The sequence below is a fragment of the Pogona vitticeps genome, chromosome 8 (assembly GCF_051106095.1).
Source record: "Pogona vitticeps strain Pit_001003342236 chromosome 8, PviZW2.1, whole genome shotgun sequence".
Lineage (NCBI taxonomy): Eukaryota > Metazoa > Chordata > Lepidosauria > Squamata > Agamidae > Pogona > Pogona vitticeps.
In genome coordinates this window covers 29,956,271-29,982,332 of record NC_135790.1, presented here as the reverse complement: position 1 = coordinate 29,982,332, position 26,062 = coordinate 29,956,271, and the positions used below count along the sequence as shown (strand labels likewise).

The 26,062-nt window shown below is 59.1% G+C and overlaps 2 protein-coding genes and 1 long non-coding RNA gene across 5 annotated transcripts; 1 reads left to right on the top strand and 2 right to left on the bottom strand.

Annotated features, from left to right (window-relative positions):
* Positions 1-196: 196 nt before the first annotated feature.
* On the bottom strand, positions 197-10,438 carry SCN4B (sodium voltage-gated channel beta subunit 4). Its single transcript, XM_020794843.3, has 5 exons — positions 10,144-10,438; positions 4,863-5,026; positions 4,134-4,380; positions 3,629-3,758; positions 197-3,276 (listed from the first exon to the last, which is right to left on the bottom strand). The coding sequence occupies exons 1-5, from the start codon at positions 10,199-10,201 to the stop codon at positions 3,183-3,185; spliced, it is 693 nt and encodes a 230-aa protein (XP_020650502.3). The 5' UTR covers positions 10,202-10,438; the 3' UTR covers positions 197-3,182.
* Positions 10,439-14,721: 4,283 nt separating this feature from the next.
* On the top strand, positions 14,722-16,596 carry LOC140701924 (uncharacterized). The gene is made up of 2 exons (XR_012080941.2): positions 14,722-15,001; positions 15,335-16,596. It is a non-coding gene; the product is annotated as an uncharacterized LOC140701924 (long non-coding RNA).
* Positions 16,196-23,232, bottom strand: SCN2B (sodium voltage-gated channel beta subunit 2). Of its 3 annotated transcripts, none has more exons than XM_072979428.2 (4): positions 22,850-23,232; positions 20,022-20,188; positions 19,051-19,261; positions 16,196-18,736 (listed from the first exon to the last, which is right to left on the bottom strand). In XM_072979428.2, the coding sequence occupies exons 1-4, from the start codon at positions 22,902-22,904 to the stop codon at positions 18,537-18,539; spliced, it is 633 nt and encodes a 210-aa protein (XP_072835529.2). In that variant the 5' UTR covers positions 22,905-23,232; the 3' UTR covers positions 16,196-18,536. The 3 variants fall into 3 exon arrangements, with proteins under 3 accessions (XP_072835529.2, XP_072835530.2, XP_020649812.3); XM_072979429.2 differs by lacking the exon at positions 22,850-23,232 and adding an exon at positions 20,929-22,803; XM_020794153.3 differs by lacking the exon at positions 22,850-23,232 and having other exon boundaries at positions 20,022-22,803.
* Between the last annotated feature and the right edge of the window lie 2,830 nt (positions 23,233-26,062).

Below are 26,062 nucleotides of genomic sequence, written 5' to 3'. Positions count from 1 at the left end.
TCATGACACCTGCCCAGTTTTCAGGAGGGAGGGGGAGCAGGACAGACTCCCTGGCTACTGATGGGCCTGGCATGACCCAGGGCTGCGGCAGGCAGCTCAGACTCAGGCCCCCGTGCCTTGTACCCAGTGGCACTCAGAGGCATGCGCATGCTGTGTGTTCCCCCCACTCGGAAAAAGAGGAGGCAGCCGGAAGGGGTCTCGGTGGTAAACTGAATGCTTTATTTCATTCAAGACAAGGTAGCCAACTACAGCTCAAGAGTGCAAAGAGAGACCTCCCAGGCGAGGGAGCAAGGAAGTGCCTGCGCGTGGCCCAGCGGCTATGCTCATCTGCCAGGCATGCACTCATGCAGATGGAACCCCACATTGGCCCCGGCGCAGATTGCCCGCCGGGCACCTCTTTTCCAAGGGAAGGGGGAGAGGGTACCCACGGGAGCATTAGGGAATCCTCTCACCACACCCGTGTGGCCCCACGCAATGCTGGGCTGGGTTCTCTGTGGGGACAATGGGCAGCAGGTGGCTGGATGAGGACAAGCCCTTTCCAGCCGTCCGACTTCACAGGCAGAGAAGGGGGCTGGGGAAGCCTTACAGCTCCTGCCTGGCGGGGGGGGGGGAGAAGCATTCCCAATGGGAAAGAGCCAGAGGGGAGGTTGAGCGTGTTTCCCAGAAGGGTACACGGGAGGATCTTCCCACCGGGATCTAGTCTCCCCCATAGGGCAAACCAGCTGGCCGCTGGCCCTCATACCAGCTGTGCCACCTTACCTCCACCTGGAACCAAACCCTAAAAGCAGGCATCGGAGAGGGCGTGGATCAAAATGCTCCCCCGCCTGCCTGCCTAAAGACCTTAATGGGGTTATTGCCAAATCTCAGGAAGGTCCCATCGCGGCAACAGACCAGCCTGGAGGAGCAGTGAACAGGGGACAGGATCTGCGGGGGGGGGGGGAGAGGGTTGGCTGAGAAGGCGTTTTCTCTTTGGTTTGGCTGCTGTGCTCAGCAAAGAGAAGCCATTGCCCTGAGGAAGCGGCTCTCCCTGGCCTGCTGTGCTGGTGGAGGCTCAGGGGTGGCATTATTGCTCTTACACCTCCATGCCCGAATGGAGGAGGAAGCAGGGCACGGAGGAGGAAGCATGCACGGGGGGGGGGGGGAGGAGAAGGTGGCGGCAGCAGCATCTGCAGGCTGGGACAGCAATATCTGGAGAGAGCTGGGGGAGGCAGGAGACAAGCTGCTGCCACGAGCCAAGCCCTGGAAGCTCCTCCATGGACCCCCCGGAGAGGGACAGCCATGGCCTGCAGTGTGTGTGTGTGTGTGCCGTTGGTTTCCCCAGCCTTCGCCATATCTGGCCCATGAAGACAACTGTGAACTGAGCTTCCTCCTCCTCCTCCTCCTCCTCCTCCTCCTCCCAGCCCTCCTATGAGGTAGTTCAGCGCCCTGATCCCCACTGTGTGGCTATAGAGGCCGAGGCACAGAGGAAAGAGGGGGGGGGGGAATGCTCCAGAGGCCCTCCAAAAGGGAGAGGGGGGATAAGAACAGGCCAGGGAGGGTGCCCGGCTGTTTCTCTTCCCCAAAAGGAGCAGCAGTTCAGGCAGTTTCTGTGACAGGCGATCCAGAAAGTGACTTTTGTTGGTCGCTTAAAGCTTTGCAAAAACTTAAGTTGAAAAGAAAGGAAAGCTCCAGACGGGGCTCAGCAGACCAGCCCCTCTCCTTTCCTGGTCAGCCCCCTGGAGCTGAAGGGCATTGGAAACCGGCGTCCAGCCATGACACTGGACCCGAAAGCCATCAGAGATGGCAGAGGGTTTGCTGGCAGAGCACTCGAGAAGGGATGCACATGCAGAGAGACCAAGCCCTCACACTGGCAAGGGTGCAAGTCAAAGAATCCAGGCCACGTTCACCTAAAGCGGAAGCCGGCACAACACGTCTGCCTTTTGCCCCGTTCCGCAACGGGTGCCCCTTGGAAAAGGGAAGCACAGAGTCCCAGATTCTGAAAGGCCCCCGTGGAGAGAGAGAGGCCCACCGACAGGCCCCTCCGCTCTCCTGGATCCAGCATCACCCTATTCAGAGTCAGAGCCACCCTGAGCTCGCCTGTTGCCCTGAGGCAGAAGAAGCACTCGAACTCGTATCCCTGCCCCCTTGCCTCCTGCTCCCTGCCCATGTGCCCCTTCCCCCCCCACACACACACACACTTTGCAGTGCAGGGACACAGAGAGGGGAGGGGGTTAGGGTCCTCCTTGCAGCTAGTGATAGAGGTCCTCTGCCCTCTGCCTTGAAACCTGCGACGACGCACTTGGGGAGGGAGGCACAAAAGAGCAGACACGTGGTGTGGTGCAGTCGGCAGCCAGGCACACAGTGGATGCAGGAAAGACAACACGGTCCACCAGAGGAGAGACAGAGCGGCCACAGGCTGAGAGGTTTCCGGGGGAGCAGCCTGCATGCCGGTCTGTTTCAGCAAACAAGAGTCTCGGGACACCTGAAAGACCAGCAAGTATTGCTCAGCACAGACTTTTGAGGTGACCGGCAGGGTCCATCACAGACTCCGCAGCCCTGGGACCGTGGGCTGGAGGCCACAAAAGTTTATGCCACATCAACACAGTCTTTGAGATGCCACAGACGTTGTTCACTGTTTTTGCTCCAAAAGGTGTTTGAAGCTCTCCACTCATCTTTCCTGCATGCATGCATGTGCATGCGCGCGCACACACACACACACGCACACACAAAGGCACACATACATGCCATGCTCGAGAAAGCAGCCTCCCTTCCAAAGCAGGTCACCACGAAGGAGAACAGTGCCGCCAGCAGCTTCCCTCAGCCTGTGGGCCACCCAGGTTTGTGGTCCTGTCCCTGCCGCCTGCCAATGTCTTGCACTTCCATCTCGCAAATTCCTGTCCGCTAGCTCATACCTGGCACTGACAGGCTCCAGAGCTGCCTGAACGAGCACCCCCTCGCTCCCCCTTCTCCCACCCCCTCTTGCCACCTCCAGGCAATGGTCAGCTCCACGCCTGCCCGCCCAATGCCTGCAGCTTTATCGGAGAAGCAGTGCCGTGGAGCCTCCTCCAGCGCCCTTAGCCCGTCCGCGATGGCCAGCATGCCTCTCCGTCCCCTCCTTCCCCTGGGTCTCGATCGCAGAGCCATGCAGGCCGGCAGTTCCTGGGGGTGGGTGGGTTCCCGCGCCGTCGAGGGAGGTCCCGGCGTCAAGCCTTTGGGGCTGCCTTCTGTTGACCTTTGGAGCCAGCCAGCCCGTTGTTCTCGGTATTATCATTTGCCGAGGAGCTCACGAGGCACTCCCTGGAAAGGAGGCAGGCGACAGACAGGTCATGCTGGCTGCAGCATCACAAGGCTTGGGGGCCATTGGGGCCAGAAGGTTACCCAGAGCCACCCCTGCCCCCAGAAGGGAGGCGGGCTGGCCCCCTAGTCCGAGAACTCAAGCCCCCAGGGAAGGAAGTGGGTGGGCCTGGGCAGGGCACCCAAGAAGAGTTCCCCCTGGCAAAGCAAGCCAGCCCAATGCCTGCTCCACATCCCAAAAGGCCAGTGGGGCCCCAAAGCAACTGCCCACTCCCACCTCCGCCCCCACCCCCGCTGTACCCTCTCAGCTGCCCTAAATGGGGCATGGGGCCAGTCCAGGAGAGACCCCACTCACGTCTTCTCCCGTGTTTTCTTGAGGATGAAGATGGTGAGCTTCTTGATTAGCATGATGAGGATAAGAAGTCCAATGACGCCCCCCACAACCGACAAGATAATCAGCGTCAACGTGTTGTCCTTCTTCTCCACTGGGTGGGGTGGGGGGCAGAGAAGAGGGTGAGCGGGAAGCCCAGCTTGGGGGAGCCTGCGGGGAGGAAACCCCTGCCTGCACAGCAGAAGACCCCTCCCCGCCACACATCAGGCAGCCCTCCTCCTCCTTTCCTACTTCTCTCCCCCCTCCCCCCCCATAATGGGGGCCAACTGCAAAGAGGATGGCGGCTCAGAAACTAATCTCAAACACATGGCAATCCAGAGCTCCCTACCAGCCCCCCCCCAAGGGCAGAACTGAGGGGTGACCCCACTGAGACCCCGGGGCAGCTAGCCAGCTGCCTCCTGGCTAGAGGGCCTCTCCCCATGCTGTGGCTCCAACAGCAGGGAGCCTCGTCCAGGCGGGCAGGACTTACACTCCACCACCACATTGAGGGTGATGCTGTCGTTGTGCACGGCGTTCCTCTCCTTTGGGTTCTTGACTAGGCAGGTGTACTTCCCGGAGTCGCTGAAGTCTGCGAAGAGGAGGAGGAGGGAGACGTTGAACTCCCGGTTGTCCTTGCTGAGGGGGATGTCATCGGGCAGCATGTACTTCAAGTCTGTCTTGTAGTTCTCGTAGGGCCGAGGCCTGGCATCTTTGCTGGTGATAATCCCTTTGAATATCTACAGGGGAGGGAGGGGGGGACATCAGGAGGTGAGTTGGGCTGGTTGGTGGAGGGGATGCTCCCCCAGCTGGGCCAGAAAACAAAGAGGGCAGGGGGGGGACACGTTCGCAGGGAAATGGGATGAGGTCCACCCCTGCCCTTCCAGAACCCCCACCCCACCCCACCCCCTGCCCCTGGCACTAAGGGACCCATCCCTAGCCAGAGAAAGCTGGTGCAAAGGGTCTGGTGGGGAGGTTGTTTTGTTTTTTCCCCCCAGTGGGAGTCCGGCCGAACTGCCCCATGGTGGTGGGGAGGCATTTATCAAAATGGGCAGCCCACCGTTCTGTGCCATATCACGGGCTGGCACTTGTAGCAAAAATACCCGAGCCTTTGCCAGTCAGAAGACAAAGCAGGGCCAGCAAGGAACCAGCCGTAAAGGGGCAGCTGACCAGGGACCTTTTCTCCTGCCCTGCCCCCGCCCGCTCGCTGGGCAAGACGCACTTCGGTGTGGTTGTAGATCCAGGTGAAGTTCGTGTTCTCGATGCCGATGCAGGAGGTGAAGGTGCAGGGGAGGAGCACGTCCGTGCCGTTCTGCACATAGATCACCGGTGCCTTGCCCACCGACACCTCCAGGCCGAGGGCAGTGGAGCAGAGCTGCAGGAGGCCTGCGGGGAGACATGGAGGACACCCTCGCTCACCCACGGAGGCCCATCATGGCCAGGAAGCCCAAGTGGGGTGGGGTGGGGGTGGGGGTGGGGGTGGGCAGATCCAAGGGGCAGATTTAGAGGGCAGAACCAAAAAGTGGAGAAAATCCGGTAGTTGCTTTGATATGACACTGGGTTCAATTGAGTTGTACTATTATAGAATTATATTCTTAGCCGCATCTGCTTTTTTAACCATTGGTAACCCACATAGGTCCCTGTGATGGGGAAAAGGTGGGGGTCTGTTAAATAAATAAAAATGCAGACATACAGCAGCAGACCAAATTGTTTCCCACCCACCCCCACAAGTCCCAATCCAAAAGCCATCCAGTCCCAGTGCAGCAGGAGATGGGAGGGAGAGTGAGGTGGTCTGGCCATTCCCTAGGACACCCTCTGCCCCCCCCCCCCAGGCAAGTGGGCTCATCCTCTCTTTTAATGAAGTTCCATTCTAGCTGGTCCGGGCAAGACCTTGAAACTAAGAGAGGGTGCCCGAGTAAGCATTTTTCCACATGCCTTCCAAACCCTTTCCTTTGGTGCTGTGTCTTTTACGTTACACGGCTGAAGTCTTTTTTTTTTTCCTTTGTCAACTGACAACAAGGGGGGGGGGAATAGTTTAAGGTTAGGGTTAGGAGGTGAAGTTCTGAGCCAGTTCTCTCTCTCTCTCTCTCTCTCTCTCTCTCTCTCTCTCTGTGTGTGTGTGTGTGTGTGTGTGTGTGTGTGTGTGTGTGTGTGTGTGTGTGTGTGTGTGTGTGTGTGTGTGTGTGTGTCCATCCTGGGGTGAAATTGCCAGGGTGAAAGAGAGTAAACAAGGGAATTGTTGTATCAAAGTGTATGCAAAAAGTGGGTGGGCAAAGAGATGTGAATGACAGGAGTCCATGGTCTGGCCTGAGGGCTCCTCTGACAGATTTCTGCCAAGGCATAAGGGAAAAGAATTCCACAACAACCATTAGATCCCGGCCGTGAAAGCCTTCGCAAATACATTGAAAAGAATTCCCTCTTCCTTACACGAGTGGTTATACAGAGAGTAAAAAACCAACCAAATGCAGACTCGTCAAGCAGTCAAACCGATTCCATCCTCTCTCCCCTGCTGAAGGATTCCAAAGTGACCATTTCAGCTTGGCTGTGTAAGAGAAACCTGTTCTCTCCAAAAGGGCCATTCATTTATAGAGTGGTGCTGGGATTTGGCCAAGAGGCAGCTGGGCAGGGAAGAGGTGGCTTAGAAATGCAGCTGTATTTCCCTACCTGTGGTGGGAGGAGACCTGAGGCTTCTCATCAGAAAGATGCTCCTGCTGAAGGTCTTCTCAGACAGCCAAAAGGATTCAGAGGGGCTGTACATTCAAGATACTATAAGAATGCACTCTACATGCCGTGTGTGTGTGTGTGTGTGTGTGTGTGTGTGTGTGTGTGTGTGTGTGTGTGTGTGCGCGCGCGTGTGTGTTTCCTTTGGTTGCCTTTTGGGGTGGAACTCATGCTTACCCCACCCTCCTGCTCCCCGTATTCCCCTGTCCAGTGAAGTGGACGCCTCTGTGTCCACTTCTTTACCAGCCTAGTCTTCAAAGCCATCCTTATCAGCCAAAGGGGGCTTGGAGCTATCACACACAAGACTGGTGGCGCTAGTGGCACTAAGACCCCATCCATTCCTGGCCTTCCAGGTATCCTGAGGCAGTGGTGCCACCCACAGGGTGGCATTTCTGCAAGAAAAGGGCACATGTAAGGATGGAGTGCCCTCCAAAGTCTTCTCACCAGGATTCATGTGCCTTCATGCTACCACTCATGCCCCCCCCACCCCCTTTTCCTAGTCAGGTTCTTACATAGCCTGGAGGGATCCTTTCCCACTAGGAAGTCTGTGCCCAGCACCAAAAGACCCCAGCCCAGCAGCACAGGTCTGCTGAGCATCTAACTGGATGCTTCCCCAAGTGCTGCCGCAGAGTGGCTGACCTCCCAGCTGCTGTCCCCAGCATTGCTGCATCACACACCTCTCCCCTCCCCACCCCACCCCACCCCCTGTCAAAACAGGGCACAGAACAAAAGCAAGAACAAGTGGGAGCTCATCCGGGCTTTAGAAGGTCTCCAGGCAGGGCTGCTGGAAAAGACCGTTCCTCTTCTTGGGAGAGCCTGAAAAGCCTTAGAGGCTCATCCGCAGGAGCCACACTCAGCTAAAGGATTGGGCGACAACGGCTGCCATGTCTTTTGTCCCACACGTTCCTGCACCTGGACCTCGTAATATCTTCTTGCAATGGGCTGGAGGGTGTGCGTGTGTTTGGGGAGGGGGATGCACTGATTACCTCCGAGATATGGCAGCTTTGCATTCCTGACTTCGAAATGAGCCAAGCACCCATTGTGGAGGCCCCACCACGGCTACATCTTCTCTTGCTCACATGCCAAGGTGAGCCCAGCTCTGCTCTTCAACGAGAACTAGGACCCAGAGGCCAAAAGCTGCAAAGCATTAGCAGCCTGCCTGGAGGAAACCGTGGGCTGCCATGGGAGGCATGGCTTCTTCCAGAAAGGGCTGCTGAGCAACCAATTCCATCAGGATCAGCCACCTGCCCATTAAAAGGAGCCCATTACACCAATGGGTGGGGAAGCCAATGAGCAAGCTCTTTATCCATGGCTCTGCCAGAAAGGCCATCTTTCTAGGAAGGATTTGAACCCCAGTCTCTTGGGGCAAAATGCTTAGTTCTGTTCAGCAAGTGAACCTTATACAGTTCCCTAATCCATAAAAAATCCAAAGAGCAAAGATAAAAGCAGGCGTCCAACAGAAAGCTGAAATCAAAGCTGTGCAGCCAGGCAAAGCATAAAACAGCTCTTCAGGCTGGCTGGCCAGAGAATTTCTTAGGGGCTGGAATTATTCAGCCCCTTCGTGTGTCACCTGTTGCATAAACAAACACTGCTCTTGGGTTCGGGGGATCCAGCTAAGAAAGAGAGTGCCTTGCCTGGACTCCAGATTCGGATTGGACTGCTCTTTTTCGGGCATCCTGGCCCTTTGTTGCCTAAGACTTTGAAAATGGCAACCGTCAGCCAGGATTTCAAAGGGGGCTCAGGAGCAGAGGGGCTCTGAAGTGACGGCCTGGCTAGCCACAGTCTTCCAAGATAACTGCACTCTTTGGAGACCTTTCACACCAAGCTCCACAGAAAGGGCAAGGCAGCAACCCACGTGAGACACAGCGAAGGTGGGGTTCGAGTGACTACAACCGAGGTTCCATGTGGGGTGCACCCCCCCAGGCTGAGCCTAAGCCAACTAGGAGCCTCACCTGGGCATCACGGCCCAAAGCTGTGCCAGTGAGGCGATCCCACCTGGGACCCTGGGTCCGCAGAGAGGGCACAACTCCAGCGGCCACCGACGGCAACGAACTGGGACACAGGCACCCTTCCGCCCTGGAAGCCGTCAGCTTGCATTTGCCTCCCTCAACCCAGTAGCTGACTTTGGGCATGAATGCTGTGGGGTCGCATCCCTACCCAGGACGTTGGAAAGGGCCCTTCCCTCCCAAGGTGGAGAGGAAGTCTGGGAATAACCACAACCCATTTCTTCTGAGCGTCCTGAGCCGCTTCCCTGGTTACGTGGGATGGAATGCAGCACCGCGAAAAGGGGGGGAAACCCTCCCAAACACACACATGCCAAACACTGCAGGGCACAGCGGTCTCCCAGCTGAAATGGTTAAGCCTAGGGCAGGCTGCCCGATGGCCTGACTGGTAGAAAGGAAGGGGAAAGTCAAGGAAGAGGCTGAGGGAACCTCCAGGAGCTCCTCAGAGGTGTTATGAAACTCTTGGGGGGGGGAGGGGGAGGGGGAGGGGGAGGGGGGGTTATAACTGATGCGCCAGCCACGTCCCAGGAGTGACATCACCCCCGTGGGATGCAGAGAAGGAGGTGAAGCTAACTTTTCCTATTACTAATGAGAACTCTTCCTGCGACTCAGACCTACAGCCTTTTTTTGGGGGGGGGGGGAGGGAGAACCTGAGGCTGGGGCGTACAGTGTTCACACTTGTTCTGCTTTCCAGGCCACCCTGCCTGTCTGCTCCAGCCAAAGGAACTGCGTCTCCCCCCCGGCACATGGAAGCCGCCCCCACCCCTGGCTTATCAGAGCCTGGATTTTGCAACCGCCGAAGGGGCCGTCAGCCCACAAAAGGCAGTGCAGTCATCCACCGGTTCATCATGTCTCAGGAAGGGCACCCACTTATTCCAAGTCTGGTGTATAACGTTGTCTTAGGAGATTTTAATAGCATATAGAAATATCATGAAAGGCAGTTTAGAAACTTTGCCCCTCTGTCGGAGCGGAGGCTTCCCCGAGACCTCTCTTCCCCCAATGCTCTGATGCTTAGCGGAGTGTTGGGGGTGGCGGAGGGGGGGGAAGGAAAGGGTTGCATGCAAAATCCTTGCCACGCCGCCTGAGCTGGGGAGGCTTGTCTCTGCCTGAGCCCCGGCCTGACCCTGGAGAGGAAGAAGCCGCTCTTGGTCCGGAGACGAAGGCCCACGGGGCCGTGCGTAGCCGCCTCGCCGTCACCTTCTATGCCCCGGGGCACCAACAAGCACCCGGGAGACGACGAGCCGGGGCCGCGGGGGAGAGATCTTGGGGGGGGGGGGTCCCAGAGTGTCTGTCGTAGCCGGGAGTGAAGGAGGAGGACCGGGCAGGGCAGCGAAAGAGCCGCCGCCCCGCTTGCGGCCGCGTCGACCTCTCCAAGGCCCCGTGGAGGCGGGGGAGAGATCCCTGCCCGCAACTTCATCCTCAAGACGTCTTCTGGGTCCGGGCGAAGAGTGCCTGTTCCCGGGCAAGGCGCCGCGTCCCAGCGCCGTGTCTCCGCATCCGCACAATTCTGGATCCAGCCTCCCCGGCAGCCCAGGCGGTCCCGTACCGGACAGGGGCAGGATGCCGCCCCCCGCCCGCCCGCCCACCCGCGGTGGGTCTAGCCTTCCGCCTCCCTCGCTCCGCCGGCCAGCCAAGCAGCTGGCCAAGGACTCGGCACCTTTCCCTCTCCCTGCGCAGCCGGCGCAGCAGCAGCAGCAGCCGGAGCGGCCGGCTTCGTCTTCTGTCCCCCTCCCTGGCCGGGCGCCGGCAACCCCCGCCGCCTTCCCGGCCGGCACTTACCCACCAAGGCGGCCCCCAGCCGGCATCTGCCTCCGCCGCCGGCCCCCCAGTCCTGCATGTCTCCTCCGAGCGCAGCCCTGCAGCGACCGACTCTTTCCGCCTCCGCCAGGCCGGTGGGTCCCAAAGGCGCAGGGAGCGCGCCAAGTCCGGCTCCAGGTGCGCCGCCCCTGCCGCTCTTGGGCCGCCGCAGTTTCTCCGTCTCCAAAAGTTGCTGCGCGGGGAGCCCGCCCCTTCGAGCAGCCGCCGGCCAAGGACGCAGCGAGGGGCGGGGGCGGGCGAGCGGGCGGCGGGCACGCCCCCGGTCCAGCAGCGCCGCCTTTGCCGCCCGAAGCCGCGAGGGGGGCGGGGCGCGGGGACGGGGGGCGGGGGGCGGGGCGCGGGGGGGGGCGGGCGACCGAGCGGCCAAGGGAGCAGGAAAGGGCGAGGGGCCGTCCAGCGCCTCGGCGGGGACCCTCTCGCTCTTCCTGGCCCAGGGACTCCGCGGCTGGGACGGAGCCCCAAGTGGAGGCAGCGGCGGAGGTGGCTGCGAGCTAGGATTGCATTCCCGCGGAGGCACAACTTGGTCTCCTCCCGGTTCGCCCCTCCTTCGGCGGACCTTCCTGCCCTTTCAACAGGGTGAGGAGCTGGAGCGATGGTGAACTGATGCGACCGTTCCATGTGTTCGTTTGTTTAACTGAAGTATTGTATCCCGCCTTTCTCCTTATAAAAGACCCAAGGCGGTTACCTCATTACGCTTTTGGGCTGAGGGAACCGTTTTCCGCGCTGTGGCTAGAGAAACTGCCCTCTTCCTACAAAGGCATAAAATAAGCAGTTTCTGTCACCTGTCTAAGGGGTGCTTGGGGACTTGGAAGGCACACCTAAAGGCGACAATCTGTTAGGAAGCAGGATGGGCTGGCAAGGGGCCTCTGGGGTCCCAAGGTGGGCCTCAGACCAGCTTTTGAAGGCTTCCTGGCAGAGCAATAGAGTTTTTTCATAGCCAGGTTTTTTTTGGGGGGGGAGGAGGTATGCCAACAGTCCACCCTGCACAAGTCTCAGATGAAGTCCTTAAGCCGCTCCTTGCAGCTGGAACAAAGAAGGCCCTGGGGAGGGCAGGAAGCAGAAGCCATCTAACAGAGCACGAAAGAGAACAAGCCCACTTATTCAGGCGGCCCCAGGACAGACAGACGGGCTGACTTGTAAATGCTCTGAGAAAGAAACAGACAGCAAGGGAGGCGGGGCACCCTTCAACTCTTCTGGGGCAGCCCTTGAGTTCCATGACCAAGAGGAAAGGCGCGTGGTAGAAATGAGGGGGGGAGAGAGAGAGACTGAGAGAAACACACAGAGAGAGAGAATGCAGCAGCTCCTGGACAGGAGAGGTTTTGCAGCTTGTCTGAAACCAGGGATGATGGGCATGGCAGGGCCGGGGGAAGCGAGGCCGTGACTGCAGCAGCAGCAGCAGCTGCAGCTATAGCTGCTGCTTGTGACTGCTGCATCTCCAAAACCTGCAAGGAACCATGACTCAGGAATTGTGCTGTGCAATAAAGAGTTGTAAAGCTGCCAAAGACTCCGCTTTGCATGGGAAAGTGGACTGGGGGTGGGGAGAGCAGCTACCTTCCATCCATCCCAGTGGTGCAGGATTGCCTCTGCAGAGTGCCTGCATGGGGGGTGGGGGTGGGAACAACTCCAGGGCGACCAAGAGGATGCTGTGGGGGCTGAAGGAAGGCAGGCCTTTCGCTGAGCTTCTGCTTCCATTCTAAGCTGGTCTGGGAGTTCCAGTCTCCAAGAGGCCCACTGGCACAGAGGTCTCAGCTGGAGGGTCCTTTGTTCTAAGGAGCCATTCTGCACCCGCAGGGGTCCTTGTTGAGTTCTGTTCTGTTCTGAGGTGATGTTCAAGCAGGAGAGGGTGCTGAACTGGCAAGATGGGCCCCTTGGCCTCCCACAAGCCAGGCAGCTGCATCTCTCTGTAAGAAGTCCTGCACCAGTAAGACCAGGGCCCAGTGACACCACACACTGCCCCATCCTGGTCCTGGACTGACCCAGCCCGCCTTGTTTTCCTGTGGAGAGGAAGGGGCTCCAGCAGCGTCTCTGGGTGAGTTCCTGGACCTACACCGGCTCCTACACAATGCCAGGTGGTGCTTACTGTAGTCCTGGGGCAGATGTACAGAAGCCACAGTGGGTGGAGATTGGCTGGGCCAGAGCAAAAGTGGGCATACATGCACGCACATGTGCAGGTGTACATGCATGCTGGCTGAAGAAGTGGTCTGGCTGGGAGGGTGGCAACCTTAGCCTAATGCCCCGTTTGCCCCTAAGAACCACCCTCCCCTGACCCGAGAATGTGCCCTGTTTTCAGCACTCACTGTTCTGAAGAGACTCAGAAGGACCAAAGGGTTAGGTGCAGTTGAAGGTCCAGTGGCTTTCGCCCCTGGATGCCCGTGGTGGCTAGCTGGGCACTCCTGGAAAGCCCAGCAGCAGGATGGAGTAAGGACCATTCATTCCCCACCTCACTCTCTGTCCCTAGGACCCAGTTTACTGACATGGTGCATGGATGTTATCCCATGAAGTTAAATACAAACTAACAGAATCAACCCACGTTAAGGTCACACAACCCCACAGCGAATGAGTTCTGAAAAGTAAGGCTGGAATAGCTCAGTGATTTAGGTGCCTATCTGCAGAGTCAGAGGTTGGGAACTCGATCCCCCCCCCGCCCATGCCTCCCTGATAGGGGATGGACTTGATGATCCCTAGGGTCCCTTCCAGCTCTGCAGTTCTAAGGCTAAGGTTGACTGCATATCTGTTGCTTGCTGGGGAGGCAACCACCCCGTGAGCAGGGGCTGCTGGCAGTTCCTTCCAGCTCTCCGACTGGCTTGATCCCAGAGGGGAAATCTCACTCTGTGCCCAAGTGCAGGGAAGGCTGTTTGCAAGGATGTTTCAGAAAAAGGATACCTCTCACCCCCTTCTTGAAAACCCATTTGCACCTTGGCAAGAAGTGGGGAGGGCTGTTTACACCTTGTCCTCTACACCAGGTGCAAGGGCTGATGCATGACAGGCCAGGGTGCCTGGTGACTGATCACAGCACGCAAAAATAGAAGTGGGGCAAGCAGCAGCTCCCCAGCAGGTGCTCAGGGAAGTGCTGACTTGGCCATGTCCTTGGAGGGAGTTGAAGGCCAGCCTGAAGGTAGGGGTCACTTCAGAGCCTGCGGGGGGGGGGGGCGGAAGAGTCCTGTGCTGCTGCACTGCTTACATTCTCCTGTGACCATATCATTCCCAGGTGGCAGGGTGATGCATTTATTCTGTCAGGAGGGAAAGGTACTTTGTACATGCTCAGAGAAATTGTTGCTGGGCCTCAGCAAGGGGCTCTGACCCAGGGACTGCAACTAAAAGTTATCCTGCTGGGTTTTGCATGGCACAAGTATTTGGTTGGTTTAAATCCCCCCCCCCCAGTGACTGCTTCCTGTCAGAGCCAAAGATCTCTCCCCCCCATCTGCCCCAGTTCGCCCCCTCATGGAATTAGTTTGAGCCTTTGCTCCAGAATCTCCTTTCCACTGAGCTGTGCTTGAGGCGGGGGCTTCAGTTTGCAGAAAAATCATTCTCCAGCATCCCCCCCCCCGATCTGAAGATCTGAAGTGGTCAGCTTCTCTGGGCAGGTGTCACCTTCCCAGGGTGGAAGGAAACCCGAGATCTGGGCTCCTTCCGGCAGGCAGGCAGGCAGGCAGGCAGGCAGGCGGTAGGAGAAGGAGGACTCAGGTTTCCAAGACTCTTTGGAGAGCAGGGCAGGTGCGGGGTTTGGGTGGGGGGGAGGGGGGAGAGACTGCCACTGGGGGAGGGGTCTTTTCCTTCCATCCGGGGGCTTAGGGAACACCTGCTAGCAGAGTCTTTGCAGCATCCGCCTGGTCTTCCTTCAGGCGTCCAAGGGCCGGTGAAGGACGGACCCCCTCTGGGGGGTGGGGTGGGGAGGAACATCAAAAGTCAAGACGGGAGACGGGCAGCTTCTCCGGCCTGAGGTTGCCCTCCGTGACCTCTCGGCCTGCTCAAAGGTGGCCGGCTAGAGGAACCGAGCCAAGGCCGGGCCCCTCCTTCTCGCCTGGCTGTGGCGGGGCGGGCAGGGGTTCTCACCTCCCCGCCAGAGCCACGAAGGTTGGTCTACCGCGGGTAGGCGGCCGGGTGGGACGCCAGGAGGGACACTGTTAGGTATGGCCCACTCCTGGCAGACGCCGCTTTTGCGGATGGGGCACTTGGGCTGGGGGTGAATTTAAGACCAAGGAAGGTGACTACGGCCGAGGGAGGAGCGACCGGCCGGCGAGCGAAGGAGCTGGAGCTCAGCTCGCGCGCCTCTCCGGTTCCCAGGGGGCTCCGCCGCGTCTCCGGCGGGTCGCGTCCTCCTGCCCGCCGCGCAGAGAGAGGCGTGGAGATGAACGGAACCGCGCGGCTGCCGAAGGTCCCTGCTCCCCACCCCCACCCCGAGCCCCCTGTGGACGGAGCACGGAAGGAAAGGGGAGCGGAGGAGAAGCCGGGGCGCCAGCGCCCGCGCCACCGGGGCTTGGCATCCGTCGAGGGGCCCCTCCCCCCTCTCTCGGAGCGTCGCGTCCTCTGGGCGGGAGGCTCCGCTGAAAACTTCTCCCTCAATCGGCTCCGGCATTGCTCCGGCACGGGAAGGAGGCGGGCTGGGTGCCGGTTCCACGCGCCTCACTCGGAGGCCGGAGAGAGCTGGCGCCCGGACGGCGCGGGCAGGCAGGCAGGCAGGCAGGCAGGCAGGCAAGCGGGCGGGGTCGCGCCTTTATCTCCGCCAACGGACCCCTCGGCGGGCCGCACTGCCCAGTTGCTTCTTCCAACGGCGGCATTTCCCGTCAAAGGGAGAGAAGGCAGCGGCCTTTCGGATCAGGTTAGCACGGCCGAACGCCCCTCCCTTCCTACCTTCGCTTTGCCCGAGATATGGCTTTCAGGGACCGGCAGGGAAGCTAGGTGGAGAAGCAGGCGCGGATCCCGGCTGCTTCGCCTGCCTCCCGGCTCCCGGGGCGGGGGTGAGGGTGCCTCGTATCCGGCGGGGGTTCCCCTTGAGGTGTCCGGGTCGTAGCACCTCCGGGAGGAAAGCGGGGGGGGGGGAAGGGCGGGAGGCCGAGCTTCCTCGGATCCAGGTGAGGCGGGGGGGCGCGCGCACGCGGAGCGGGGTTGCTCCTTCCAGGGCCTGGGCGACAGACACCCTTCCTTCCGCCAGGGCCACCCAGGTCGCTCTCGGTGCTCGGAATCTCTTCCTTCCAGCGCCCCTGAAAGCTTCGAAGAACTTCGAAAGAACAAGCTTCGAGTGTCAAGAGCCTTAACAAGAGGGCCCTTCCAGCTGGGGGATACTGTACTTCCTTCTCACCTGCTTTTCTGCCACCGACCCACAGCTTGCCCAAGGTATGTGCATGAATTTTTCCCAGGGCAGCTCTGCTGAAGGGCAAGTTAGAGCTCAGGTCGGGGCTGGACAGCACAGTGAGTTGGTGTGTATATTAAAATAATGCGGAAACTTAGGGTTCTGTGGAAGTGAAGGGAGCTCCTTTGCCCCTGCCCACACCCAGGATCTCAAAGGCTCAGGATACAGATACCCTTGGGCTCCTGTCAGGATCCCACCCACTAAGGGAAGAGGCGGCAAAGGCCAGTCCTCGCTGCCACTTCCAGAAGTCCCCTTAGGGTGCTCCCAACTTTGCCCTTTGTGTGGGGTTCTTTCTGTTGACAGCACACCCGCCCACTCAATGCCTCCTCAGCTCTCTGGCTCAGTCCCCACCCTTAAGCAGGCACGCCAGCCAAGGAAGAGGCACTTGGCCCATGCTCAGGGGCACTGGTACCTTCAGTATCCCATAGGCTGCAGAAGCCAGCTTTCCTATTGCCTCTTAAAGCAGACAACCGTCTCTGTGTTTCTCTGTGTGAGAACGGAGCAGACTAGATGATCTTCAGGACACCCCTGGAAGATAAGGGATCAGAGGGCTAAGAAGAGCTGCCTGATCTGTGCCACCCAGAATTATGACAGGCAAGTACCTGGAGGCCTGAACGCGCCCCCCCCCCCCCGCCCAATCCAGCCATGCTAGGAAAAGAGATCTGAAAGTCGTGTCCAGTTTTATTTCATGTTAACTCTTGGACTGGCCTGGACAGGCCCAAGGCGAGAAGGTTTGCCCGGTACATCCCAGGACAAAAACAGTTAGTGCAAACAGTGGCAATAAACATAATTGTTTCTTGTATATTATGCACAAAAAGCAATAATAATAACAATAAACCATTCTGTCTGGAGGCTCTGGTGAGCCCCAAAGTGCAGGCTTGGCAAAATAAAAAAGAGAGAGCAGAAAGCTGGGACTGCGTTGTCATCAAGTGGACGGAGGCAGCTGAGGAGCCTGGGCTCCTGAAGGGGAGGTGTTGTCCGTGGATGCAGTGGGGGTGGAGTGAGGGCAAGAGGGGACCAGCAGACAGCAGCGTGCAAATCCAGGAAAAAGAAAGGAAAAAGAACCTGGAGCCAAAGGCAGAAGGGGGGGGGGAGAGGCGGGTGTGGAGGGGCATCACACAAGACACAGTCCAAACACCAACCCACGTGGTGGATCCTTTTGCTGCCCACCCATTGGCTAGCCTTCCCTGGAGGAACAAAGGGGTTTCCCTTCCCTGTTCTCTGGGGGAAGGTGGCAGCGGGAGTGGGTCGGGGGGGGGGGGAGGGAGAGATCCTGTTGGTAGGCTGGCAAGCTCAGTTGGCAAGAGTGAGTGCCTTATGTGGAGCCACCCAAACTGAGAACAGCTCACCAGCAGGAAGGCAGTGGTGATGGGGCTGGGGGTGTGTGTGTCACCCTGGATGTGAAGTTGGGATCTGGTGGAGAGAGAACTCTGTCAGCAGGCACTGGGGAAGGCTTGCTTCTCTTTGCAGGAGGTCTTGGGGCCAGGAAGCAGCCCCAGTGAGGGCCCCTGGGAAAGGAAGGAAGGAAGGAAGGAAGGAAGGAAGGAAGGAAGGAAGGAAGGAAGGAAGGAAGGAAGGAAGGAAGGAAGGAAGGAAGGAAGGAAGGAAGGAAGGAAGGAAGGAAGGAAGGAAGGAAAAGAGGGGGGAGGAAGGAAGGAAGGATTTCTCTAGCAAGGCTGAAATTTAACCAGTGGCTGTCATTCTCCAAGACCAGCTGTGGGTAGAGAAAGCAGCAGAGATGGCCAGGACCTGCTTCTGAGCCCAGCATTCACTGAGCGCCAAGAGGGGCTGGTCCAGCTCTGCCACTCAGACACACACACACTCCACAGCCTGGGAGCACCTTCTCAGCAGCAGGCAAGTGGCCAACGGATCCAGCAGGTAAGTGTGATCTACAGAGAAATTTTGAGGTGGGTAAGAGGAGCCAGGTCCCAGGAACATCCGGCCTTCCTGCCAGCAGGGGTCCGGCACCAAGAGTCAGGTGCCCGGTGAGCCAGAACACCAGGAAACATATCTGGCCACTGGAACTTGGAAAACAAGCATGTAGCCTTCCCCATGGCAAAAAAAGAGAGGACCCAGCAGCAGCAGCAGCAGCATAACCCCCCCCCCCAAAAAAACAAACTCTGCAGGGCCTGGGGACCATCAGTGAGTCACGTTGTGGGTGTGAGGAGGGGGCCAGGGAAACACAGAAACCCTTCCCAGAATTCCAAGCATGAGTTTCCAAGAGCCTGGCATGAGGCCGGCCGGCCCTTGAGGGTGCAGGATGTGGCCCTTGGCTGCATCCCCACCTCTGGCAGTGAGTTACCATGGCAGTTGTGGGTTGTGCTTGGCTTTTGGAGGAGGAAGACATGAACTGGCAGTTTCTGTGTGGGACAAGGAGCCCCCCCCCCAGGTTCACCTATCGAAGCTCCATTTCCATGACACAGATGCTTCCCTCTCAGCACCCTCCCCGCACAGCAGAGTTACCTACCCATCCCAAACATCCCCCACTTCTTTGGGTTGTTGAGCTTCCTGTGCAGGATCTGGCTCCAGGGGCCAGGGAGGAGCCCCTAATGGGCCCTTGGTGGGACCTGGAGTGGGGGTCGGGGGTCGGGGGAGAGAACAGCTCCCAGAGAGGGGCCCTGATCATAAAGGCAAGTCTGTGCACCCAAAAAAAAGGATCGATTGCCCCCAGTCCTCATCAGCAGGCAGAAGATGCCTTTCCAGGGCTCCAGGGTGCATCTCCTCCCCTCCCTGCCCCCCTTGTCACCCTATATTCCCCTGCCCTCTTGCCTCAAGAGGCCGGGGGGAGAGAGAGAGGCGGCCGCAGCCCAGAGCTGGTTTCCCTGAGTCCCCCCAGGCTTCTCTGCTGCAGCACTTCCTTCAGCCCAGCTAGATGGCACGATGGGAGGGGGTCGGGTGGGGAGGAGAGAGGGTGGGGTTTGAGAAGACCCTGACCCAGTGGACCAGGGCCCTCCTCGCTGTACATAAAGCCCGTGGGTGGGATGATGTGGGGGGAGTTCCCTCCCTACTTGGTGCCATCTTCCGGGTTGCCTTCCCCGTCCGTCTTGCCTTCTTCCTCTGTCTTCTGGTCATCAGTGTTGAGGCGCTGCTGCTTCTTCCGTCGCACACACTTCACGATGACGAGCACCAGGATCACCACAGCCAGGAAGCCGCCCACGGTGGCACCCACGATCACCGCCACTGTGGAGTCTCGCTCCGGGGGCTCTGCGGAGACACAGCCCAGGAGGGAAACTTACTCCCAGGCAGGCGAGGAGGAGAGGCCAGGCCTGGGTGCCCAACGGCTCCTCCTAGGAGCCAGAAAGGGCTGCTTGCCAAACAGAACAAGCAGGAGGAAGCCCTTCTTTTTGAAGGGACAGGCAGCCCTGGGATGGGTCGGAGGAGAGCTGGTTGTGGGGAGTGGGTGGGTGGGGAGGGGCACGCCTGAATTCAGGTCTGGGCAGGGCCCTTGAGGGAAGAGGTGAGGGTGGGAGTGTGTGTGTGGGGGTCCTCCCAGGTGGGCTCCCAGGCAATCCTCTGACCTTCTGTGATGACTTTCAGGCTGATCCTGCCATGCCCCTTGTGGCGGTCAGGGGGGTTTGTCACGTAGCAGTGATAGGTCCCTTCGTCCTCCAGCTGCACGTCATGGAGGGTGAAGGACACGTCGTTCTTGGTGGGATTCCCAGTGAATTCAATGCGACTCCCAAAGCGATTGTTCTCAACAGGAAAAATCTTCTGGTTAAACTGGAAGAACTGGGAGTGGGAGTGGAGAACAGGCAGAAGAGAAATCACACTCCGAGGCTTCACTTTAGGAGACCAAGAAGGATGATCACGGGGGCTTTGGGGGGGGGAGGTTTATGAGCTGGTGCAGTCACACAAATTAATCCTATTTAAGGTCACCATAGAAAAGGTGCCTCTGAGCACATGCTGGAGTGCTGCTGGTCCCTGGCCACAAAGCCAGGAAGGGGTCTTGTGATGTCTTAAGACCAGCAAAGTTGTTACAGCACAAGCTCACAATGCAACCCAGCTGGGAGGAGGCTTTCAGGGGAGGCTCTGCCTCCTTCATGGACATTCAAGGGATCTTCCCCTTAAGTCCCCAGCCTTCCCATATTTCCTCTTTCTTTTTCCTGCCTTTTAATTCTATTGCTAGGAAAAAAACCTAGTAAAGAAAGAGAGAGAGAGAGAGACATATCTGTGCCGTGCTTCTTCTCCATGAGCAGCAGGAGGCCTCTTGTCTGGAAGCACCTAAACTCTTCTAGGGGCCACCAGGCTTTGATTTTTGTAACCGCTACCATCTGGGAGAGGTGAAAGCACATTCAAAACAACAAGCTTCCCTGGTAGGTAGACTCCGTGTCTGCCAGCCTCTCTCTCTCTCTCTCTCTCTCTGGGCCTGAGCTACAAAAGGAGATGGGGATGTTTCCCAGGCGGAGGTGCATTCCCAGGTGCGCTCCAGGGGCCAGCCAGGGAGCCTGCTCTGCTCCACTCCACTCCGCTGTGCCAGGTGACCACTAACCTTCTCTTCAGTGCAGTTTCTGCAGCCCTGGTAGGTCCAGTTGAGGGAGAACTGCTTCTTCTCCACCTGGTAGCAGGAACTGAAAGTGCAGGACAGCTGAACGGAGGAGCCATTCAGGGCATAAATGGTGGCAGGGACCATCACTTCCATGCCCATGCTGCTTGGCACTGCCAGGGTGAGAACAACAAAAAGAAGGATGCAGCCATGGGTCAGGACCCCTGAACAAACAGCTTGCCCCTCTTTTCTGGGACCCCACTGGCTACCTCCCTTCCTTCCCCAAAAAGACCAGCCAGGATTGGTGGTCATGGAGCATTTTCAGTCAACATCGTCCATCTTAACCTTCACTTTAACCTTTACCTTAGAACGGCAGAGCTGGAAAGGGTGCAACGAATCCTTGAGTCCAGCTCCTGTCAAGGAGGCCCCGTGGGGAACTGAACTCCCAGCCAGAGATCTATTTATTTATTTGTATTTATTTATTTTATTTATATCCCGCCTATCTAGTCAACTCGGACCACTCTAGAGATCCAGAGATACACTGAGTTATCCCACAGTTCAACAAGGTGACAAGGCAGTCCTGTAGCCTTCTGAATCCATCAGTTTTAGCCCTCTTTTTTTGCCTGACTTTCCCCTCCCTCCTCCCTCTGGGCATTGCTGGAATATGCTTCCAGGTGGAGGGCATACCTGGAGAGAAGAGCCGGCGAAAAGCAGGCCAAACAGCAGGCATCCTGGATGGCTTTGGGAACTCACACCTGCTATCAGGGCAACCCAAGTGTAGGGTGAGGATTGACACAGTCCTTCTCTTGAGCCTGCCTGCTTTCCACGGTCCACAACACTGGCCTGCCTCACCCAGCCCAGCCCAGCCCAGCCCAGCCCAGCCCAGCCCAGGGGTGTTCTGAGTCCCACTGACCCCAGCACAAGTGCTCCTCTTGGCCACACACAGCAGGGAAGGGCCCAGGCTAGGCCCCCACTCTTTGGTCCCAGGCTCAGCAGCTCCTCCTCTTGAGGACAGGCAAACCCTCAGCTTTGTGGCTCTTTGGGGCCCTCTGCCTGCTGCAGCCTCGGCTGAGGAGGCTTCTGGCGGTTTCCGTCAGCCTCTATGGCAAGGCAGGACAGGTCTCTCTTATCTGCTTCCCCTAGCCATCATAGGGCAGCACGGCCCCCTGCCCTCTCTTTGTTGAAGGGAAGGCTCTGCCTGGCTGGCTGGGGCTGCCAGAGGGCTGATGAGGTCTCCTCTTCAGCAGCCCCAGAGGCCCTGGTTTCATTCTTCTGGAAAGAGGGGCTTGCTTTTGCTTCCTACAGCAAATGTTAGGAACAGGGCATTTGGAGCAGGAGAAGAGCCTGGCTTTCCTGGCTGGCCAAGTGCATGCTTGCCACAGTTGATCCATAGCCGTCCTTTGCTTGCTGGGTGCGTAGAGCAGATGGCTCTACAATGGAGCGGGGCCAGGCCAGGCCCCTGAGAGGTGAGGGTGGGGATGGGAGTGCAGAGATGCTTGGCCTGGCCCCCTCCCAAGTCAGCTGGGCAAACAGAGCCTGAGAAGTCAAGTGGAGAAGAAGGTGGATGGTCAGCTCTTCTCTCCCCACGTGATCAGGCAATCCTGCCATTTGCCCCAAATGCCCTCTGGGAGACCCACCCGGCACAAACCTTTTCCTCTGCGTGCCTGAAATTTGAGGATACGCAAACCTGGGGACATCCAGGTGAGTCTTCAGGGAAGCAGAGGCTGCGCCTTGATCACAGACATTACTCTTGCATTCCCACCCCCCACCCCCTGTGCTGCTCCTTTCCTCCATTAAAAACAAACAACTCTGCAGAGGCAGGGAACAGCTATACCCGGGTCTCTAGCACAAAAAACCCTCTGGGGTCTTCTGCCAGAGCAATACATTTGAAAATCCTGTTAAAAAGAGGGGGGCAGCAGAAAGAACCTCAGAATGATGCCGTTGATGTGGGCAGAGTGGAGAGAAGGGCTCCCACAGGGCCTCCGCTGTCCACCCAGCCAGCACTTTGAGGTCTCTCTGGGGTAAACACCAGCCACTCTGGATTCTGGAGAAGGGCTTGGGCACCATGGCCTGGAGGAAAAGGGCACAGCCACTGGCCCTGTCTCAACGGGGGGGGGGGGGGCGGGAGAGGGTCAAGTGCTGAATCAATGGCTTTCTCTTCTGGGTGTGGGATGGGGGTATCTCTCCTCCCCCCCCCCACTTGGGCGCCTCTCCTTTCTCCTTGCAGGGAATCCAAACCGGAGGGAAGGGGAGCTCAGCCGCATGTGGGCGAGGCTCAGCAGCGCTTCCAGATGAGTGGGGCTCTGGCGCTAACAGCCCCCAGGCGTGGAGCAGGTAGTGCGCCTTCTGCTCTGAACTGGTCCCCGACCGAGGCGCCTACCCAGCAAGGCCAAGTGCCGGAGGACGCCTGCAATCACACAGGCACACCCCGCGCGCCCCCCCCCCCGCCAGGATCTGGAAGCCCGTCCAAGACGGGACAGGCGCGCAACACCCTCCTTGGCGGTGACCTTCTCCTATTGCCGGCACCTCTGGACGCCAGGAAGGGCCCTCCTCTCGTTCCGGGGGGGGGGGCCGGAACAGTGCGGAGCGCTGTGTGTCAAGGAAGGCTTCCTGCCACCCCAAACGAGACAGACGCCCCGAGCGCGCCCGCCCCGCGCGCCCCCCTGCAGGAACGAGGGGGGGGCGGGTTGTCGCGGGCCGGGGGGGGGACGGTCCGTCGCGGCGCAGTCGCGTCCGGCTCCCTCTCCGCGACCTCTTTCCCCCAGAACAGACTGTTGCGCCCCCCCTTTTCGCCCCCCTGCCCGCCCGCCCGCCCGCTCGCGCCCGCGACTTACCCAGCGAGAGGAGGCGGCAGAGCAGCGCCAGGAGTAAGGGGGCTTCTCGGATCATCCTGGGGAAGGGCGGGTGGGAACGGACTGCTTGGCGAATGAGGGGCCGGGGGTCGCTCAGAGGCAGCGCTTTATTGCTGAGGCAGCCATAATGACACGGGGGCGCGCATTTCTCTGGGAGGCTCCAAGATGGCTGGGTGGAGGGTGGGTTTGCTGCCGCCGCTCCGGTGCCGCGCTCCGAAAACGGGGGGCACGTAAATTTTGTGGTTGGTGGATTGCCGGAAAGGAAGTGGGAGGGCAGGAAAGTGTGAGGAATCTGGCCTGCCTTCCCAGCCCACCCCGCCCGCTAGTGGCAGCGCCACCCCGGCGGTAGGCTTTCCCTAACGGCCCCGCCCGCCCCCCCAAGCCCCTTGGCCTGGACCACAGGCGCGCCATCCCTCCTGGAACGGGCCTCCTCCACGAGCTGATGGCGCAGGATGCGGAAGGCAGAGCGGGGCGGGGAGAGCTGGGGTGACGTGGGGGGTCCGCTGGCTCCCCGCTGCAGCTGCCCGGCCGGACAGAGGGTGGGGGGCCCTTGTGCCACCTCGTGGCCGGCGCCTGGGAAAGCTCAGGCCAAAGAAAATCCCTCCGTGTGGTCAACGGGTAGCTCAGGGGGTGAAGACCGGCTCCCCACTGGGCCTGCCGGAAAGCCCCCTCCCCCCCGAGAACAACTTATAACGGATGCAACCAATATATACAGGCTAGGCCTGATGGCAAATGCATTCCCAATTAAGTCGCTTTGATGTGACCTCTGAGCTTGAAAAAAGCGTGGGGTTTCCAGTAAAGGTTAAGCAAGGATGACAGCGAACCTGTCAAGAAGACCCCGGCCAGGCTTGCCCCCCCCCCGCCGCCTTTGCTGTCATCCCACAAGCAGGGGAAGACCTTTCTCTTCAGTCTTCCCTGACTGTCCCATGGGGTATTTATTATTATTATTATTATTATTATTATTATTATTATTATTATTATTATTATTATTATTATTATTATTATTATTATTATTATTATTATTATTATTATTATTAAAGAAAACTAATAATAACACAACTAACATAAAATGTGTGTACATACACAACACAACTAGAATTCCCCACCTGAGCCATTTCATGCTTGATCTCAAGTAAAGAAAGAATCCTGCTGGAGAACACCTTTGCTATTAATACTCTGAAACTTTTCTAAGTGGGCCAGATCAAGTCCCTCGCTCCCCAAGGCGTCCTCCCTTGGACAAGCGCACTTGGGTCCCCGAGCATCACCAGAAGGGCTGAAGCACTTCGGAGCGCTTTACCCCTAGAAAACCTTTGATTGCAACAACACGTAGAGAAGTACGTAGGGAAAAAGCAAAATATTACAAAGGAAAACCCCTGGCGGGTGGGGGCACCATAAACTGGGATCGAGGAGAGGGCACAGTATCCTCCTCCTCCTCCTCATCATCATCAATCAGCACCACGGGAGTGCTTCTTGGTTCGCGACAGTTGACAACTGGCTGCCGCCCCCTGCCAGCCTTGATTTTGCGCTGCAGCCCGAGCCAAGCCTTGGAGGGGCCCCTCCACCCTCAACACCTTGGCGTCATGGGCGGGCAGCCCGTCTAGGGTGCCCACGCAGCTCGAAAACGTTCCCTGAAGAAGAGCCCCCCCCCGAACAGCTTGTCCTCCACCCGCCTCGCGTGGGCGGCCGGCGTTGGGAGGGCCGAAGGACGGGGCTCCCTTCAGAGGCGCCCCGCAGCCCGAGAGCCGAGCAACCGCGGCCCCCGCCCCCGCCCCCGCCTCGGCGGACTTCGCGGGGCCGGGAGTGATCCAAAGGAGGGGCAATGTATCAGCTTTCCCGGCCCTCTCCACCGCCCCCTCCCCGACCGTAACCGGCCAAACGCCTTGCAGTTTGGAGAAAAACCTCAAAAGGCCCGGGGCGGGGGCGGGGGAAGGCCTGGGCTCTGTTCCCGAAGGGAGACCACCGCGCCAAGCCCCGAGGCAGCGTCTCCACCAGCCCAGGACCACGAAAGAAGCGGCCGAGCCGCCTGGGCCCCGATCCGCCGTTTTCTTTCTGGGCTGAATGGGACCCTCCGGTGGCAGGAAAGGCCCTTTTTCCTGCTTCGAAATCCGGCGCCCCACGGCGGCCCCGGTTTCTGCGAAAAGCAGTCGGGTGGCGACGGGAAACTCGAGATTGTCTGGGACAGCGTGGCTGCGCAGGAGCTCGCCCTGCCCGGTGCCTCTCTCTCTCTCTCTCTCTCTCTCTCTCTCTCTCTCTCTCTGCCCCCCACCCCCACCGCGAGCGCGCGCCTGGCCTGCGCCGGGGGCTGCGGGTGAGAGGCCTCCTCTCTGGGCCGAGGTTGGGGGGGGGAGGCTTGGGCGAGGGTCGGGCCCTTCCAGGGCGGGGCGCGGGCCCGAGGGGGGGGCGGGGAGGGCCGCCGAGCCAGGAGCGCCGGGGACGGGCCGCCCGCCGCCCTCCCTTCTCCCGGAGGCGCTGTCCATAGTCCTGCCCGGCAGCCGCAGCTGCTCCGCGCCGGCCTTTTGTCGGGGGACCAGGCTCGGCCGTGGGAACCCCTTGCCGGAGACGGGGGCCACCTCGCGGGAGCCTGGGCGCCGGGGCCGAAGTTCTGCGGGCCCCGGTAAGCGGCCCCATCCTAGCAGCAGAAGTAGGGGTGCAGCAGTCCGAGTTGGGGGGCGCGCGCTCTGAACCAACGCGCAGGGCGCCCTGTGCCGAGACGTTCAAGGAGCACCGAGCCAATATTTTAAGGCTCTTTTTCCTGAGCGGAAGAAAAGCGAGCCTCCCCGGCTCTGTTAAGTTGGCCTCCTTCTCACAGGGGCTGGCAGGGGCTGGCCCCCTTCCTGGGCGCTCGGCAGACTCCCAGAACAGGCGCTGGGCTGCAAGGAAGCCCTGCCCGACGAGCAGCCCACCGCCTGATCCTTCCCCAGAGCAGCCCGGCCTGGGTTGCTCCTTCCTCCCTTCCTCCCTTCCTCCCTTCCTCCCTCCCTTCCTTCCTTCCTTCCTTCCTTCCTTCCTTCCTTCCTTCCTTCCTTCCTTCCTTCCTTCCTTCCTTCCTTCCTTCCTTCCTAGCTCTTCATGCAAGGTTGGGTGTTTGGCTGGATCTGAGCTTGCAGGACGAGGGCCGTCTCAGTTCTGATGGATGCGGGAAGATTTTCAGGGGAGCAGCAGGCAAGAAATATTTCTAAAATAAGCAAATCAGAC

What these genes read in the sequence shown, in the direction of transcription:
- SCN4B (XM_020794843.3), bottom strand. Translation starts at nt 10,201, where the DNA reads ATGCAGGACTGGGGGGCCGGCGGCGGAGGCAGATGCCGGCTGGGGGCC. An exon ending in GGATCTACAACCACACCGAA is followed by an intron (nt 4,381 to 4,862) that starts GTGCGTCTTGCC and finishes CCTCCCCTGTAG; the next exon opens with ATATTCAAAGGGATTATCAC. An exon ending in AAGAAAACACGGGAGAAGAC is followed by an intron (nt 3,277 to 3,628) that starts GTGAGTGGGGTC and finishes CCTCCTTTCCAG; the next exon opens with GGAGTGCCTCGTGAGCTCCT.
- SCN2B (XM_020794153.3), bottom strand. Translation starts at nt 20,327, where the DNA reads ATGACCACCAATCCTGGCTGGTCTTTTTGGGGAAGGAAGGGAGGTAGC. An exon ending in GAAACTGCACTGAAGAGAAG is followed by an intron (nt 19,262 to 20,021) that starts GTTAGTGGTCAC and finishes TCCCACTCCCAG; the next exon opens with TTCTTCCAGTTTAACCAGAA. An exon ending in CCTGAAAGTCATCACAGAAG is followed by an intron (nt 18,737 to 19,050) that starts GTCAGAGGATTG and finishes GTGTCTCCGCAG; the next exon opens with AGCCCCCGGAGCGAGACTCC.